Below are 16,676 nucleotides of genomic sequence, written 5' to 3'. Positions count from 1 at the left end.
GGCACAGGGGCCGGGGCAGAGGGCAAGCCCTGCCAGCCCTGCCAGCCCTGGCAGCCCCACAGGGCACAGGGCAGGGCTGGGCAGCACGTGCTGACATTGGGTCAGCAGCTCACTGCTGTAAATCCATCACATTCTCTCTCAGCTGCCTGGTGCTGCTGCTCTCTGGGGCTGGGCAGGGGCAGCAGTGCCCAGGGCAGCAGTGCCTCAGCTGTGCCAGGCACTCAGCACCATCCTGCCACCCCAGGCCCCACGCTTCAGTGGGATCAGCATGGAAACAAGATGTGCCGAGAGATACAAAGCCAGAATTAGCTTCCCAAGCAGTTTCCATTCCAGCAGAACATTTGTACATCTCATTGTAACATATTTCACTGGCACAAGGCAACAGGGACAGAGCTTAACACATCGCTGTGCTGCATAAATGAGTTCAAAACATTCCTTTTTCTGTGCATGTAAATCCCAGGATACCTGTGTACAGCTCCATCACCTGCAGAACCCCATTAGCATTTTAGTGCTCCCGTTCCTTTTGTGCTCACAGGGCCACTCACAAGAGTCACATGGGGAAAAAAACCAGAAGAATTCACTCTGTTAGAGAAGCAATTTTCAAGCTATGTATCTTCAGGCAGCGATTTATATTGTCAGAAAAAGCAAAGCTACTAGAAACCTGTTTACCACTGAAATCTGAGCTCGAATTCCCAAGCACAATTGAGCTCCATGGATTTACTATCCCACTTGTCATTGTTGAACCACAGCTGGCACATAAGTACCACACAGCCCCTCATTCATCCAACCCCCTGGTGGGCTGGGGAGGAGAACTGGGAAAAAGTAAAACCCATGAGCTGAGGTAATAATTGAAATACAGTTGTTAGTGGGGGTTATTATTGTTATCATTATTGTTGTTGTTGTTATTGTAATAAAAACGGAGATAAGAAAAAGAGAGAGAGGACTATAATCCCAGATAAACAAGTGGTGCCCAACACAGTCTCTCACTGCCCAAAAAGCCCAGCCTGTTCCTCAGCAGCCATAGGCCTCTCCCAGCCAACCCCCACACTCCACATTGGGCATGACATTCCATGGTCTGGAATATCCCTCCCAGTCCTTGGCACCTCCTGGCAGGCAGAGCATGGGAAATGGAAAAGTCCTTGACCTAGGGAGAGCATTTCCCAGCAACAACCAAACCAGCAGCGTGTTATCAACACTGTTCTCATCCTGAACCCAAAACACAGCCCTGGACCAGCCATGGGAAGAAAATGAACTCTCTCCCAGCCCAAGCCAGAGCTGGTGCACAGCTCCAGAGCTGTCAGCAGCCAGTGCCAGGCAGGACCTGACAGCAGCAGGAAGTCACATTGCATCTCCGTCTGCTTCCCAAGCAGGCGTCCCAGCTGGGTGCTATCAAGGATGCCACATCCCATTAGTAAAAATCCCTGATGGAGTGTAAAGCTCAATTAGAAAAGCCACAATCAACACTTTACAGCCTATATTTAGCTGCCGTTCGGCATTTGGGTAGGAAGGAGAGCACATAATCGAGTCATGACAGGGGTGGAAAAATCCTCCTGGCTGGGTGTGAGAGCTCAGGCAGGAGCCCAGGGACAGCTCTGTCACTGCCAGTCCACAATCAGATGGGGAAATGTGGGAACATCATCAGGGCCAGGTCCCTGCCCCAGCCCCAGGGACAGCTGTGGGGCAGGAATGACTGTGCCAGGCAGGGGACAGGGCTGCTCCAGCACCCCCAGCCCAGCCCCAGCCCCACACACCCAGCAGCACGGGAGGAAAACCAGCAGAACTCATCTCCAGACCTTGCCATGGTGATGTCCTTCTCCAACCCAGGAAAGACAGGGGAAGGACTCAGATAAAGGGAAGGGAGGGAGAAAGAAAAGTTTACTGCAAATTAGAAGGCAGCTCCTGCAGCCCTGCTGCAAGCTGGGAACAAACTGCACACATCTCCAGCCTCTCCCCCAGCTTGTATCTGTGGGGGAGAAGCTGCACTCTGGAGAGCACTTCCAGCCCAGCCCAGGGAGTGTGGAGTCTGCAGCTTCCCAGGGCAGGATGGGGGAGTCAGCAGCCCCAGCAGCACCAGAGAGAGCAGCAGGAGGGGAAAATAACCCTAAACCCACTGCTCTCACAACCCAAAAAGGACCACAGTAAGCCTCATTGATTTATATTATTTGCCCAGGAACAAATCAAGGAAACCTGCTGTAGGTGTCCTGCAAATGCCTGAGGATGCTGGCCCTGCAGAGATGTCGTACTCCTGGGACAGGGGAGCCTTTTTGTTGCCACAGCACCCAGTCCCAGCAGCTGTGACACAAACCTGAGCAGCCACCCTGCCAATGCCCTCCCCGAGGCAGCTGCTGCTGGAACACAGCAGGGAGAGCAGGTTAACCTGGGGGGGAAACCAAGGAGGCAAAGGGGCAGAGCAGCAGAGCAGCAGCTACTCCAGACCTTGCCCACCTGCCCAGAGCTGTGACTTGGTGACAGCCACATGCCCTGGGAGGGACACTGAGGCCACTCCCAAGATCCCAGGGGGACAACACAAAGAGCTCACAGCCCGAAAACTCAAATCAAAAACAGACAGAGTAGACAAAGTGCTCCTCCTGCAGCACCACAGAGCATCCCACAGGTAACTGGGGGGGGCTCCTTCACCCTCTCAGTTAATTAATTCACTAAATCTACCCAGCAGAGGAAGTTGATAGAGCAGAAGGCTGGGGGAAGAACAGGCTGAGAGGGTGTCAGGGATAGGGGCCAGGAGAGCCCAGCTATTGCACAGGGACAGGTCTCCCAGATCTTCCCAGCCTATGGCTGCTCACTCACTTCCCAGCCCGCTCCTCCAAGGAGGTGTAACTTAGCAACCTGACCTTAAAAACTCAGCAAGGGTTCCAGCTGGATTCAGGAAAATGAGAGATGTTCCAAGGCAGGAGGAGCCATTACCCACCAAACTCCCTCTGAAAGCAGGTGGGGTGTGGGGAGGGGGATGCACCTCCTGCACAGCCTGAGCCCCATGGCAACACAAACAATGGCTGCAAAATGGAAACAACACAACACCCACAGCCATGCCTGAAACAGCTTGTGGAGATGCAGCTGGGTGTGACAGGTACAGGGGGTAGGGATAGATGGGATACTGGGAAGAAATTCTTGGCTGAGGGCTGCTGAGGCCCTGGCACAGGGTGCCCAGAGCAGCTGTGGCTGCCCCTGGATCCCTGGCAGTGCCCAAGGCCAGGCTGGACAGGGCTTGGAGCAGCCTGGGACAGTGGGAGGTGTCCCTGCCATGGCAGGGGGTGGGATGGGCTTTAAGGTCCCTTCCAACCCAAACCATTCTGGGATTCTGTGAGGTTCCCCCTCAGTGCTCAGCTCCACAGCACAGGATTCACCCTGTCCTGCCACGGTGCCTCACCCCACTGTGTGTCCCTGCCCAGGGCAGACACAGAACTCACTCCTGGGACACTCCACTGGGCTGGGCTGAGCCCCCAAAGCCCAGCTGTGCCCCTGACCCCCCAGCAGTGCACAGTGCTCACTGGGGGTGAGCTCTGCTCTGAGCCACGGGGCTGAGCAGAGATTTGAGCAAGGATCTTCTCCATCCCCACCCCGAGAGCAGCAGGAGACAAGGCAACATCCACCTGCAGCTGGTTCCTGCACAGGGGCTCTGCAGGAGGGGAGGGGAAGCACAGGAGGCTGCTGTGCATCAGAAGCACGAGGCAGCAGCCCCTGGGATGTGCCTCAGTGCAGTCCAACACCCAAAGCAGTGGCAGGACCCCATGGAAGGCAGGGAATGCAGTTTAAGGAGACCACAGAGCAGTGCTGAAGCCTAGGGAAGGAGTAACACAGGTAACACAGAGAGTAGCCTTGGAAACCAAAGCCTGAGGATTCTGGCAGAGCAGAGCCTTTGCAGGGCATCCTCACCTGTTCAAATCACCAGCTTGCTCTGCAAACCTTATCAGCTGTGAGCAAACCTGTGAGTCACTGGCACTATTTCCAGTGACCCTGTGGATGACAAAGCCAGAGAAAATCACAGAGAAATCTTCCTTTCACATTCAAAAACACCCAAACAAAACACCTTCCTTTCTGGCTGGCTGGTGTATGTGTGTGAAGAGTGGAAAATGAGAGCTGAAACAGAGCATCTTTCATCTGACTGTGAGACAGTTTCAAAGCAAAACAAAACCCAGAACAGCATTCAGTGTGCAAGTTCAGAAAAGGAGAAAACCAACCATGTGAAGCTATAAAAATACCTTCCCAGGCTCAGCTGTGAGCTGGTAAATACCATGATTCCCACCAGCTGGTTTCCAAAAGCTTCTTCTCCTGCCACCTCTCCGACTTGCAGAGCATCTCTGCAGCAGGGCCATCACCCCAGCACTGAACTAAACACCACTGGCATCCAGGGAGTAATTGCTGCTGTCCCTACAAACTGCACTTTGATTTGGAGGGGCGTGGGAGGGCAGGACAGGTGGGTCACACACCCCTTGTGTTGAGGACAGGCCTCAGAAAACATTTCAGAGCTGCCTGGAGGATTCAGCACCACTCCCTGCTATGAGCCCCCTGTGCCCGAAGCCCAGCCCTGCTCCAAGCACCAGACTGGGAGCCAAGTACCAAATGACCCTGAAAAGGGCCAGAAGGTCTTTTTGTGGCAGATGCTCACACCCTGAGCTCTTGGGTGTCACACCAGCCACTGCCCTCAGCCTCTGTCCCAGCAGGCATTTACCCAGGGCTAAAGAGCTGCTGCTGCTGCTGCTACTCACCCCTGGCACCACGACACCATCCCTGCACACCAAGCTGGGCAGAGCCATCCCCAGGGAAACAAGGTGAAAAACACAAACCCTTCATGGCAGCACTCACAACCTATGAGCTGTGCCTGTGTTTTGTAGCAACGCCTCCATTTCACCATTCACTGGAATCCAATTGGTGAACAGACAAGGAAATGCATCGGAGCCAGACACCGCCATTCATTCATTCAAAAGTGCGTTGGTTTCATCGTCAAAAGAACCTTTTTTCCCAGCTCTGTTGCAGGCAGTGAACGCAGGGGGATGCTCCCCCTGCTCCCCAGCCCAGGAGCACCCCATGGGGCCTTTGCTGGTGGCCACCCTGCCCTCTCTGTCACCCTCTGTCCCTGTGGTGCCACCAGACATCCCCTCCACATCCTGCAGTGAGAGGAGCCCTGGGCACTCCCTGCACTCCTGCTGCCCTGGTCACACCCCACCAACAGGGGCAGAGCAGGGACCAGGCCCTGGGGAAGGCTCTGGCAGAGACCAGCTCAGACCTGCCGGAGCTGCACCTGCACAACAAAAAGTCCCCAAAGACAAAAATTCCCTGGGGCCAGGGAAAGAAGTGGGAATATTCATGGAACATGAATATTTATCCTGTTCACTGGGTTCTCTCTGATAAATGGGGAGCGATGGCAGACAAAGGTGAAATTAATCCCAGCACAACAGTGGAGCAGACGAGCATCCTCCCTCCTGGCAGCTCCAGAGCGTGACCTGCATCCTCAGGGACCAGTGTGCTGACTGTCCCAGGGTCCTCGAGCTTATAGCCAGGCTGTGCCATCCAAATGAAGCAGACAGGATGGCCAAAGGCATCTGGGATGCTCCACAAGAGCCTCAGGGATCGCTCTCCAGACGAGCAGCTCTGAGGCTCACAAAGGAGGGTGTTTGAGATGCAGAAGGAAGCTCCTTCCAGGCTGACAGTCAGCTCACGAGCAGGACCTGACTCCCAGGGACACAGCAGTGCCTGGCCAGCCCTGAGGCAGGAGAGACACAGCAGAGCGTGGCTGGGACACAGAACCAGGCACAGACACAGCAGAGCGTGGCTGGGACACAGAACCAGGCACAGACACAGCAGAGCGTGGCTGGGACAGAGAGCCAGGCACAGACACAGCAGAGCATGGCTGGAACACAGAACCAGGCAGAGACACAGCAGAGCATGGCTGGGACACAGAGCCAGGCAGAGACACAGCAGAGCATGGCTGGGACAGAGAGCCAGGCACAGACACAGCAGAGCATGGCTGGAACACAGAACCAGGCAGAGACACAGCAGAGCATGGCTGGGAACACAGAACCAGGCAGGGACACAGCAGAGCATGGCTGGGACACAGAACCAGGCAGAGACACAGCAGAGCATGGCTGGGACACAGAGCCAGGCACAGACACAGCAGAGCATGGCTGGGACACAGAACCAGGCACAGACACAGCAGAGCATGGCTGGGACAGAGAACCAGGCAGAGACACAGCAGAGCATGGCTGGGACACAGAGCCAGGCACAGACACAGCAGAGCATGGCTGGGACAGAGAACCAGGCACAGACACAGCAGAGCATGGCTGGGACACAGAACCAGGCAGAAACACAGCAGAGCATGGCTGGGACACAGAACCAGGCACAGACACAGCAGAGCATGGCTGGGACACAGAACCAGGCACAGACACAGCAGAGCGTGGCTGGGACACAGAACCAGGCACAGACACAGCAGAGCAGGGCTGGGACAGAGAGCCAGGCAGAGGGAGCAGCCCCAGGAACAGCTCCTGGATGGAAAGGACAGAGCCCCAGAGCCACCCCAGCAGGAGCCAGGTGACCCTGTCACTGGTCACTCCTGTGACCCTGTACTGGTCACTCCTGGTCACCAGTTGCTCCTGTGACCCGGTCACTGGTCATTCCTGGTCACTGCTCACTCCTGGTCACTGGTCACTCCTGTGACCCTGTACTGGTCACTCCTGGTCACTGCTCACTCCTGGTCACTCTGGGGACCTGCCAAGGCCACAGCAAACACCTCCCACTCCTCAGCCTCACCAGACCCGCCACAGATCATACCCCAGCTCCCAGCTTTTCTTCTGTGGTGTTTCTATATCTCCTTTTGTCTCCTCTGAAACATTTTGGAGACAAAAGCTAATGAAGCACAAGTAATGGATGACAAACATCCGGCTCACAGTAAAGGGCTGGCTAATTTACAAGATAAATAACAGAGCTGCCTCCTGTGCATTTACAAACACCTTTCAGGGAGGATGTGGAGGGTTCAGCATCACAGCCAGCTCCTGCCCTCCTCCCTCAGCCCTGCATTCCCAGGAGAATCCCTGGAGCAGGACTGGAGCCGAGATGCCCCTGCACCACAGCCCCCCAGCAGCTCCTGGTCCCGTTCCCAGTCCCATGACACAGGGCTGCTCTCCCCTGTTGCTTCAAAATCCAAGTCACACGACAGGAGACAAAAAGCTGCTGAGATCATCTTGGAAAGGACACTGCTGCTCCTGACAACCATAGGGGAGATGCTTCAGGCCTCAATTTTATGTGCTCCAGCACAGGAAGACACTCCAGGCAGCTGGTGGAGCTGCTTGGTTTGCTTGAAACCCTTTAATTTCTGCAGCATAACCAAGTTTTCCAGCACTGGAGATGAACAGGGGCCAAGCTGATCCATCTCTGACTATTAATCCCTGGCAAAACTAATTATTTGTATATGTTTTGGTCAAAAAGCAGATTTTTAATCAATCACAGGCATGCTGTTGTTTTAAATCCTCCCTGAGCACCACCTTTCAACCAGAGCCTGGAGCTGGTTTTCATTTTCCTCTGAAGCACAAGAGGCAGGTCACCACCATGGTCAGAGAGACAAGCTCATTGAACAGAAAAAGATTGTTATGCTCCCAGTGTATCACAGTAAAAAATCCTTAAAAAGAGAGTTTTCAGTGCAGGAGTAATGGGGGCTGAGGGCAGCTGGGAGCAGAGCTCTGGAAAAGCCCAGTAACTGCTCATGGCTGGCTTAATGAATTTTATCTGTCTTGTGAGGAGAGGAACAGGAGCAAACAGCCCCAAACCAGCCCAGGGGAAGCCCAGCCTGGGCAGCAGCACTTGGGGACAAGATTCCTGCAGGGCAGAATCAGGTCTGGGTCCCAGGCAGCCCCAGGGCCCCACCCCACAGGGCTGGGGTGCAAGGAAATTGAGCCCAAAAACCTCCTATTTCCAGCCAAGAAATGGCACAGCTTCAGCTGCCAGGCTGTCTGGAGAATCACAGAATCATCAACGTTGGAAAAGACCTCTAAGGTTATAAAATGCAACAACCAAGCCAGCACCACCTCCTTTTTTCATGTCCTCAAGTGCCACATCCACATTTTTTCAATGCTTCCAGGGATGGGGACTCTGCACTCCTGTGAGCAGCTGCAGAGGAAGGCAGAGCCAGGTTCTGCCAGGGAAACACATCCCTGCTGCAGGAAAAACATCCCCTAAAACCTCAGCTCAGAACTTGTGCCTGCCCCATCCCTGGAAGTGTCCAAGGCCAGCTGGGATGGGACAGTGGAAGCTGTTGGAACAAGGTGAGCTGAAATCTCCATTTCAGCCCAAACCATCCTGGGCTTCTGTGATAAATTTTATCTCTTTGTTCTTTAAAGCAACATAAAAATGCACTGGAGCTTTCCAGTTTTTCTACAAACACGGATTTGCAGCCAAAACATAAATGTACCAGAGACAGCCACACAAATCCTGCACACAGGGCAGGCAGCAGGGGACCAGAGCATCCAAGCAGCCAACAGGAACCAATGCCAGCTCCAGTGGCTTCCAAACACCTGTGGAAGCACATGGATGCTCCAGGCAGCAGCACCACACCCAGGGGCTGCCTCAGATGGGGGCTCTGCTCTGCTCCCCCCATGCCAGGGGCTGCAGCAGCCAGGGAACCAGGAGGAGCTGCTCATTCCTGTCTGCATTCTTTCCATCGAAAAACCCAAAAATGCAAACTAAAAATATCTTGCATTAATTTGTATAATTGCCAACTATTCCTACAGGAAAAAGCATAGAATTTTTGTGAGGGGAAAAAAAATGTTTTAATTATTGAAGTAAGTATTCTAGTTTTCCCATTTGAAATATTCCCAACAGCAGCGTGCTTTTTTCCTTTCCTCTTTGAAATGCTTCTTCCTGGGTCTAGAGAAAATCTCTTTTGTTGATCTACTCCCTCTCCCTTCCTCCCCAGCTCTCCCAGAGGTGGCTCAGCCCACCTCCTGCAGGACAGCATCACCTGAGTGCCCTCCCCAGAGCAGCCCTCTCCTCCTAGGGGGGCTCTGTCCCCACCAAGGGGCTGTTTGAAGGACATAACCCACCCAAACCCCCTGCAGGATGGTGCTGGGCTCCTGCCCCAGGGGATGGACAGAGGATATTCAGTGCCCAGACACCTCCAAATCCCTGTGGCATCTCCTCCCTGCTCCCAGGCTCTGCCACCATCCCACGGGCACCCACAGCTCTGACACTTCCATCCTTCCACTGTCCCCATGTGTGGTGCAAGGACACCAAGCCCCCCCCGCAGGTGACACCGATGCAGAGGGACATTTCCCAGGTGTTATGGGGCAGGCAGCACGCCACAGCTGCCCTGTGCCTGGCAGGGCCCCCCCAAATCCCAGCCCCACCTGGAGCAGACCGAGCCAGCCCTGCCACCCAAGCCAGGACCGGGCTGCCCAGTGTCCCCTTGCACCCTGGGGGCTCACAGGGACTGCCCTGCACAGGCAGGAACAGGCACAGAAGGGCACCAGGAACAGCCCCATTGGGAACCTTCCCGTGCAGCCACCACTCCCCCAGGAGCTGTTAACATTGCCACTGCTGTCTGGAATCACTGTGCATTTCTGGGGCTTGTGTTTCCTACCTGTGCCCCCACCCAGCTGTGACTCAGTGCCACAGCAGTGGGAATGAGGAGCCCCAGAGCCTTTCGAGCAAAGTGTGACTCACAGGCCAAGGCTCTGTGCTGGAGCAGCCAGCTCTGCAGTCACGCTCTGCCTGTAATTCCCCTTCATACCAGTTTCACTCCCTTCCTCCCACTACCCATCCAACTACCACTCCAAAATAAAGCATGCCCATTCATCTTTTTCTGCCTCATCCAGGCAAAGATGAGCTTCAGCTTGAGCAGAAACCCGGCAGCTCCCAAGCTCATCTCCTGTCCCAAAGACTGGTCTTCAAAGGAAACTGGAAGCCAAGCAGAAAGGGAAAACAGCAGGTGCAAGTCTTGTCTTTACCTAAAACATGGCCCCAAACCCCAAAAAGATGAGCCTGAGGGCTCAGATGTGCTTTCAAATCTGTCACATCCAAGACCACCAGCTCCCAGGCCACACACACCTGCACTTTTATGGGACAGATCTCAAACATCCCCCTGCACACAGCCATGGCAGCAGGATTTTGAGGAGCAGGAGGAGGCAGAGGCCCAGAGCTTCCCTGGCTCTGTCCATCACCTCCCCCTGCACCCCAACAGCATGGGGGGAACAGAGGCACAGCCCAGAGAGCAGGAGCTCTGCGGAACTGAGCCCACACCAGTGGGGCTGGAACTGGGAATGCACCCAGGTGTCCCCCAGAGCACAGAAACCACAGAGAACCAGGATAAGTCCAGGTTTGGTGGAGAGGCCCCTTGCTAGGACAGGTTTGATGGCAAGACAGATTCTTCCTCCATGCTGCTCCCCAAGCCTCCTCCTGCCAGATCCCAGGCATGGTGCTGCAAACAGGAGGAAGAACAAAGCCTAAAGGCTTCTTTAGGTTTAATATACAAAACCCAGGCAGCTCAACCAAGCAACAAAAGTGAAATGTCATTTCCTCCCGTGGCACTGCCACTCTGCTCACAGTTGTGCACGTCTGACAGCTTGTCATTGTCATGAGCCACCAGGGACACAGCCTGGGGAGAGCTGGCTCAGAGCAGAGGGGAGGAAGGCTCAGTCCTGAGCTGCACAGATACCAGCACCAAGAGAGAGGGGGCACCTGAGTGACCCTGCCAGGCACAACCACACAGGGCAGGTGGGAAACAGCACAGAATCATGGAATGGATTGGGTTGGGAGGGACCTTAAAGTCCATCCCATTCCACCCCTGCATGGGCAGGGACACCTTCCACTGTCCCAGGGTGGGGAGCTCTGTCCAGCCTGGCCTTGGGCACTGCCAGGGATGCAGGGGCAGCCACAGCTGCTCTGGGCACCCTGTGCCAGGGCCTGCCCACCCTCACAGGGAACAATTCCTTCCCAATATCTAATCTAAATTTCCCCTCTTGTAGTTCAAAACCATTCCCCTTGTCCTGTCACTGTCTACACTGTCTGTAATAAGTTGCTCTCCCTCTTTTTACAATCCCCTTTTAGGCACTGGAAGGGGCTCTAAGGTCTCCTCAGAGCCTTCTCCTCTCCAGCTCTCAGCCTGTCTCCATGGCAGAGGAGCTCCAGTCTTTGGAGCATCATTCCAAACAAGCCTCACCCGAGAGGACACAGGCTGCCTTAAAGACAGCCCCATCCAGAGCTGTGCAGCCTCAGGCACCCCAAAACCTGGCACCACATTCCCAAGCTCCAGCTGAACGAGGCTGAAGTTTCCAGCTCCAGCTCCTGGAGCTCTTTGCCTCATTCTCGCCCAGCCAAGCTGCAGAAGTGCTGGGCTGCCTGTTCCAGTTAAGAGGATTAATGGATGCTCAGCACCTCTGAGAAGCAGGCACGGGCTGAGTCACCAACACTGAGTTTAGGACTTCCAGCACCAGCACTGCCCACTTCCATGCAGTGCCCATGGACACTGATCTGTTAACAGGTTACAAAAAATGGGAATCCATGCAGCCACACACATTTTCCTGCTGGCATCTCAGCAGGCAAGGGAGGTGTGAATGCTGGGAAGTTTGGAGTATGAGCGTCACAAACATTTTATTGACTAATTCCAAGTGGAAACTTTCCACTTAACCCAAAACACTTCCCAGTTCCTTGCTAGTTTTCGCCTTTAAAACGCAGATATCCTTCCATATGGATGTGTCATTTGGAAGCAGAAAGATTCAAACATTCAAAATGTGCCAAAAACAAAGTAGGAAAAGTCAGTCAAACTCTCAGCCATGTAGGACAGCCCCTCAGAGCAGCCCCTCTGGGCACCTTTACATGCCACCCTTACCTGTCTCAGGCTGTGTGCTGCTAACACAGGAGCTGCTCCCTCAGTGCAATTTCCCAGCCCCAAAACTTGCAGTTCCTCCTGTCCCCCACCACAATCGTGTGCCTGAACACAGACGTGCTGTCAGAGCTGAGGAGGTATTTTTAAGCACCCAAAAACAACTAAGCACAATCGTGCCAGGAAAACATTCCCCACTACCCCTCCCCACTCAAACCCATCACACTGCACAGCGAGGACATGAATCAGGGTATCAGTGTGGAACAGACCCCTAAAGGAGAGGAGGGAACAGCTCCCCATGGCAAAAAGCAGCTCCTTGGTCCAGCTTCCCACAAGGCTTGGGACAGGCTCTGAGCCTGGACCCACCTCAGCCCCCAAGGAAGCAAAGATGACCCCAAGCATCTCTTCTTCAGCTGGAGATCATCTAATGACAGGGGCAAAAACAGGCCCAGCAAGTTGGAATTTTTATGTAATTTAATTCTTACATAATCGAATTCATTGTTAATTAACACCAACTTCCAGCTCAGGTACTGAGAGGACAAAGGCAGCAGAACCCTAAAGCTGCCACCCTGCAGGCCCAGCAGAGCCAAACTCCTCTCCTCCCCCTTTGCCACGCTGAGCTTCTCTGGCTTCCACCCCAAGCCCCTCTCCTGGAGCCCACTGAGGATGCAGGGGCCTCACCCTCAGGTTTTTGGGGCTGTCAGCTCTGCTGCCCCCAGGGCTGAAGGTGCCCCAGGAGCAGAATGCAGGATCCAAACCCTGGCACAAATTTCCCCCTCTATTCCCACACCCTGAACATCTTCTTTTCCATAACAAGGCAGTGATCTCCTGAGTTCATCAAAGCCCCTCTGTGGGGATCCTGTGGGGCTCTGGGGGCCACAGGGAAGGGGAGAGGTCCACGAGGGAACAGAACTTCCTGAAGCCAGGGAACAGATCTATCTCAGAACAGTCCTGGGCCAACAGTGAAAGCCACTGAATCAGTCCCCAAATCCCTGCCTCGAGGAGAAATTTCTCTCAAAAGCCACTTCTGGATGGGACTTGAGATTTTTAATGACTTTCAATTGGCATTTTTAATGATTTTTTTAATTAATTAGCTACTGTTGCAGGTCACCTCTGTGGTGATAGAACTGGCCTTCTCAGGCAGTTCTGCTTTCCTGCATTGCACCCAGACTGAGAGCAGCTCCAAGAGTGTCCTTGAGAAATTCCCCCACATGCATTAACTCTGCCATGGGATCCCTGCCCTCCCAGAACCCAAGCAGGCCCCAGGTCCCAGCCCAGTTCTCTCCCAGCCTGGCTCCCTGCTAAGCAGCCCTGGCAGCCAACAGCAGCCTGGGAAGGGCCATCATGTTCCAGAGAGTTCCAGCCCACCCTGGAGCCCCCCTGGCTCATTCACAGCGGGCAGGGCTGCTCTCCAGCCCAGTGACAGCACAACAACACAACACTGATGTTGTCATCCACTTTGCAAAAGCTGCAGGAATCCAAAATCGGCTGTCCAGACCTTTCAGATTACAAACAGCTCACTAAAAGAAGAGCTAATTAGCATAACTTGCCTTTCTCTTCCATTTCTCCTCCATCCCAGAGTGGAGCCTCTGTGCCCTTCCAGACAACACACAGAGCTGGGCACAAGCACCTCAAGGCTGGCACCACAAAATAACACAAAGAACAACACACCAGACCTCAGCAAGCACCCCGAGCCCCTCCTGTGCTGTCCCACAGGCACCTGCACCCAGTTCTGCAGACAAATCCTCATATCCCTGCCATGCCCCGGGCTCTCATCCCTCACGGAGCAGTCCTGCTCCAAGCCTGTCACCTGGAGTTTCTCTTTCATCCATCACTGCCCCTGCTAGACAGAAAAAAAGTTGCTGCAAATAAATCAGCTGCTCCCCTGGGCTGGGCTGGGCTTGGCTGGGGTGCTCACTCACACTGCCAGCCCCTGTCCCAGCACAGCAGCACAGGGACCCCCTGATCCCCTGGTGTGTCACACCCGGGGCCTCCCAGCCCCAGGGACAGTGTGCAGGTGATGATTTAATAACAGCAGGCAGCAGTGCCACAGCCCCTCCTGCTGCACAGGGCTCAGGCTGGGGGAGCCTCCAGCTGACACAACACACAGGGACAAACCAGGACACACGCTGTGCCACAGCTGGGGCAGAGCAGGGGGCAGGGGCTGAAGAGCTCCTGCAAGCAGCACCTTTGCCCAAAAGCACCTCGAGTGAGATGATCTCCTGCCAGGCTCCACTTCTGCACACAAGTCTGAGCTCACAAACTCTCAAGCCCAGCAGACTTACTCATCCCAGCTCACTCATGTTGCCTTATCTGGAGGCGTAGTTTAAAAATGCAGGAATATTATTTAAAACCATAACTGCACACCTGCTGATTTCTGTTAGGTCCTATGAGAATGCGTGGGACCACTATATTTAGAATTTAATAACTCCAGTCAGTGCAAGCTCTCGACTGAGTACCTGCCTACGTCTGTTCCCTGTGGTCCCAGGGGATTATGCAGCCTTGGGAAGCGTGGTGGGAGCCTGGCTGCCCTGAGCAAGACCAGGGCAGGGCTGTTAGACATCACCCTGCTGAACCTGGGCTGCAGGACCTCTGCCATCTCCATGTGTGGGAAAACATGGGAGCTGAGGATCTTATCTCCATGCTTCACTTGCCCACAACAGAGTGAAGAAATGAAATAAAAGCAGAAAGCAGATCAGCAGAGGTGGAAGAGGCACCATCTAGAGCAAGGGCAAGGCCAGACATTGCAACAGCTGCATTGTGTTGGCTTCTGGATCTCAGCCATGGAGATTTCCTGGGGCTTCTCAAGGTACAGACATTGGAGAGGCAGCGAGGAACAGGCAGAGGCTCAAGCAGCTGGGGTGACAAGTGACACTGATTTCAAAGCATCCCACACTTCAATCAACACTTAGTTTTACTTTCATAATCAGCTGCGGCAATCAAGGGAACGGGCTCAGTATCCACAGGTGCACTCGAGCCCTGTCACTGTGGGGGTCAGGGACACCAGGAAATCTGTCCCCACACTCACATCCAGCCAGAGGAGCTGCCCTGGAGCAGCTGCATGGCCCAGGGGGCAAAGCAAGCAGAGCACGGCTCCGTGCAACTCGAGCTCGGCCAGAGCAGAGCAGCCAAGCACACACAGGGTCTGTGCTTGGGGGAAGGGGCCCACCAGCCCCACACAGCACTAAGCCCTGAGGGGCAGTGGCCTTGGTGGCCACATCTGATGCACAGTGAGCCACGGTCCTGCATGAGGGGACAACTCAGACACAGAATAGTTTGGGCTGAAGAGACCTTAAAGCTCATCCTGTTCCATTCCCCGCCATGGGCAAGGATGCCTTCCACCAGAGCAGGCTGCTCAGAGTCCCACATGCATAGCCAGCAATCCCAAGAAAATTTGGTATGTGAGCTCCACACCATCAGTGCCACTTCTGTGTGGCTCATGTCACCCCAAACCCCAAGGTTCAGGGCAGCAGCACCCTGTGCATGGGGGTGGCACCTCCTCCTCCCCCTTGGGCTGGGCATTGGCACACACTCGGCGGCACACAGCAAACCCCAGGCGCGCGCTGTGCCCAGCAGCACCTGGACAACAGACCTTCCTCACACCCAGCTCCACAGCAGGACAGCAAAAACCCGAGGGCAGAAACCAGGGTTTCTATCCTCAGTGCCAAAAAGGAGCAGAACAAAGCTGCTGGCTCTGCCAGGAATGTTTCCTGAGAAACATGAGTGGGGAAGAAGCGACTCCTCTCCAGCCACCGAGGGCAGAGGGGAGGCAGCGGCGGCCGTGCTCGTCTCACTGTCTCAGCAGCAGCACAGGCAGCAGCAGGGGCTCCAACTTCATTTGAATCTGTAGATATTTAATTACCTTTACAGAGTACAAAGTGCTCTCAGCAGCCAGGGAGGAAGATAAGTAAACACCTTGGTGTTATTTTGTGCCCTGTGAGTCCATACACAGACCTACACCCCACAGCAGCAGGGAGGCACCGACTGCAGGTCAGCAGGAGATTTGGGGACACGCTGCTCAGGCTGAGCCCACACAAATGGGGAAGAGCCCAGAGCAGCACTGAATGCTAGCTCTGTCCTACATGCTGCACGAAACATCCAAGGAGAAGCCACCTAGGCACAGAACAATTTTCTTAATTGCAGTAACTGTGTTTACATGCAAAATAAGGATGTGTGCAACCCCCCCAATGCAACTCTGAGCACTCACATGCTCCTAGAGGATTTCCAGTCAGCCCAAAGGCCACCTTCCCCATCCTCACTATGATCCCCTCATCAATCCATACCCCAAACAAGCTGCTGATGATCCATGTGTCTGTCTGCCCAGAAGAGCTCCCCTCTCCACTGCCCAGACCCTTCCAACATGACAGCAGGCTGCATCAGCACCTCATACACACAAATTCCACTTCACCTGAGAAGCCACCTCTTGCTGCCCCTGCAGAGAGACCTTTGCACTGCGCAGATGGAGGGAAGGGCAATTTCAGTGCAATGACCTTGCCCCTCTGATGAGGGGACTGTGCAGTGGCACAGCAGAGAGCACCAGGCAGAGGAAGGCAGGCACAGGTGCATGTGGTCACCCATGAGACACCCAAGATGTGCCACCAACACCTGGGACATGCCCTGGGCAGGGAGACAGATGCCAGCTCACAGAGCCTGCCAGAGACATCCCACAATGAAGAGCTGTGTGGGAGCCCCAGACAGGAACAGGGTAATGCTCCCAAGGCCCCTGGCTTGCTCCCAGCCCCCTCCCAGCCCCAGGAGAGCTAAACAGAAAGCAAAGCACCGAGGATCACACATTGCATCCCGCAGCCCCGGGCACACACGGAGGCACCAGGACAGCCGGGTCACTGCCAGC

At 54.7% G+C, this 16,676-nt stretch overlaps 1 protein-coding gene across 8 annotated transcripts in view; it reads right to left on the bottom strand.

Moving 5' to 3' along the window:
* LOC102073378 (ankyrin repeat and fibronectin type-III domain-containing protein 1) overlaps nucleotides 1–16,676 on the bottom strand; it is a 241,693-nt gene that overhangs the window by 170,285 nt on the left and 54,732 nt on the right. For 2 of the 8 annotated variants that reach the window (XM_074553153.1, XM_074553157.1), the window contains exon 1: nucleotides 4,725–4,827. The exons of the other annotated variants lie outside the window; for them this stretch is intronic. In XM_074553153.1, the coding sequence (XP_074409254.1) occupies nucleotides 4,725–4,744 (20 nt within the window). In that variant the 5' untranslated portion in view covers nucleotides 4,745–4,827. Of the gene's footprint in view, nucleotides 1–4,724; nucleotides 4,828–16,676 lie in introns of those variants that run through there. 8 annotated transcript variants of the gene reach the window in all.

This window comes from Zonotrichia albicollis, chromosome 16, assembly GCF_047830755.1.
Source record: "Zonotrichia albicollis isolate bZonAlb1 chromosome 16, bZonAlb1.hap1, whole genome shotgun sequence".
NCBI classification, from domain to species: Eukaryota; Metazoa; Chordata; class Aves; order Passeriformes; family Passerellidae; genus Zonotrichia; species Zonotrichia albicollis.
The sequence above is the reverse complement of the archived record's forward strand: the minus strand, read 5'-3'. Positions and strand labels throughout refer to the sequence as shown.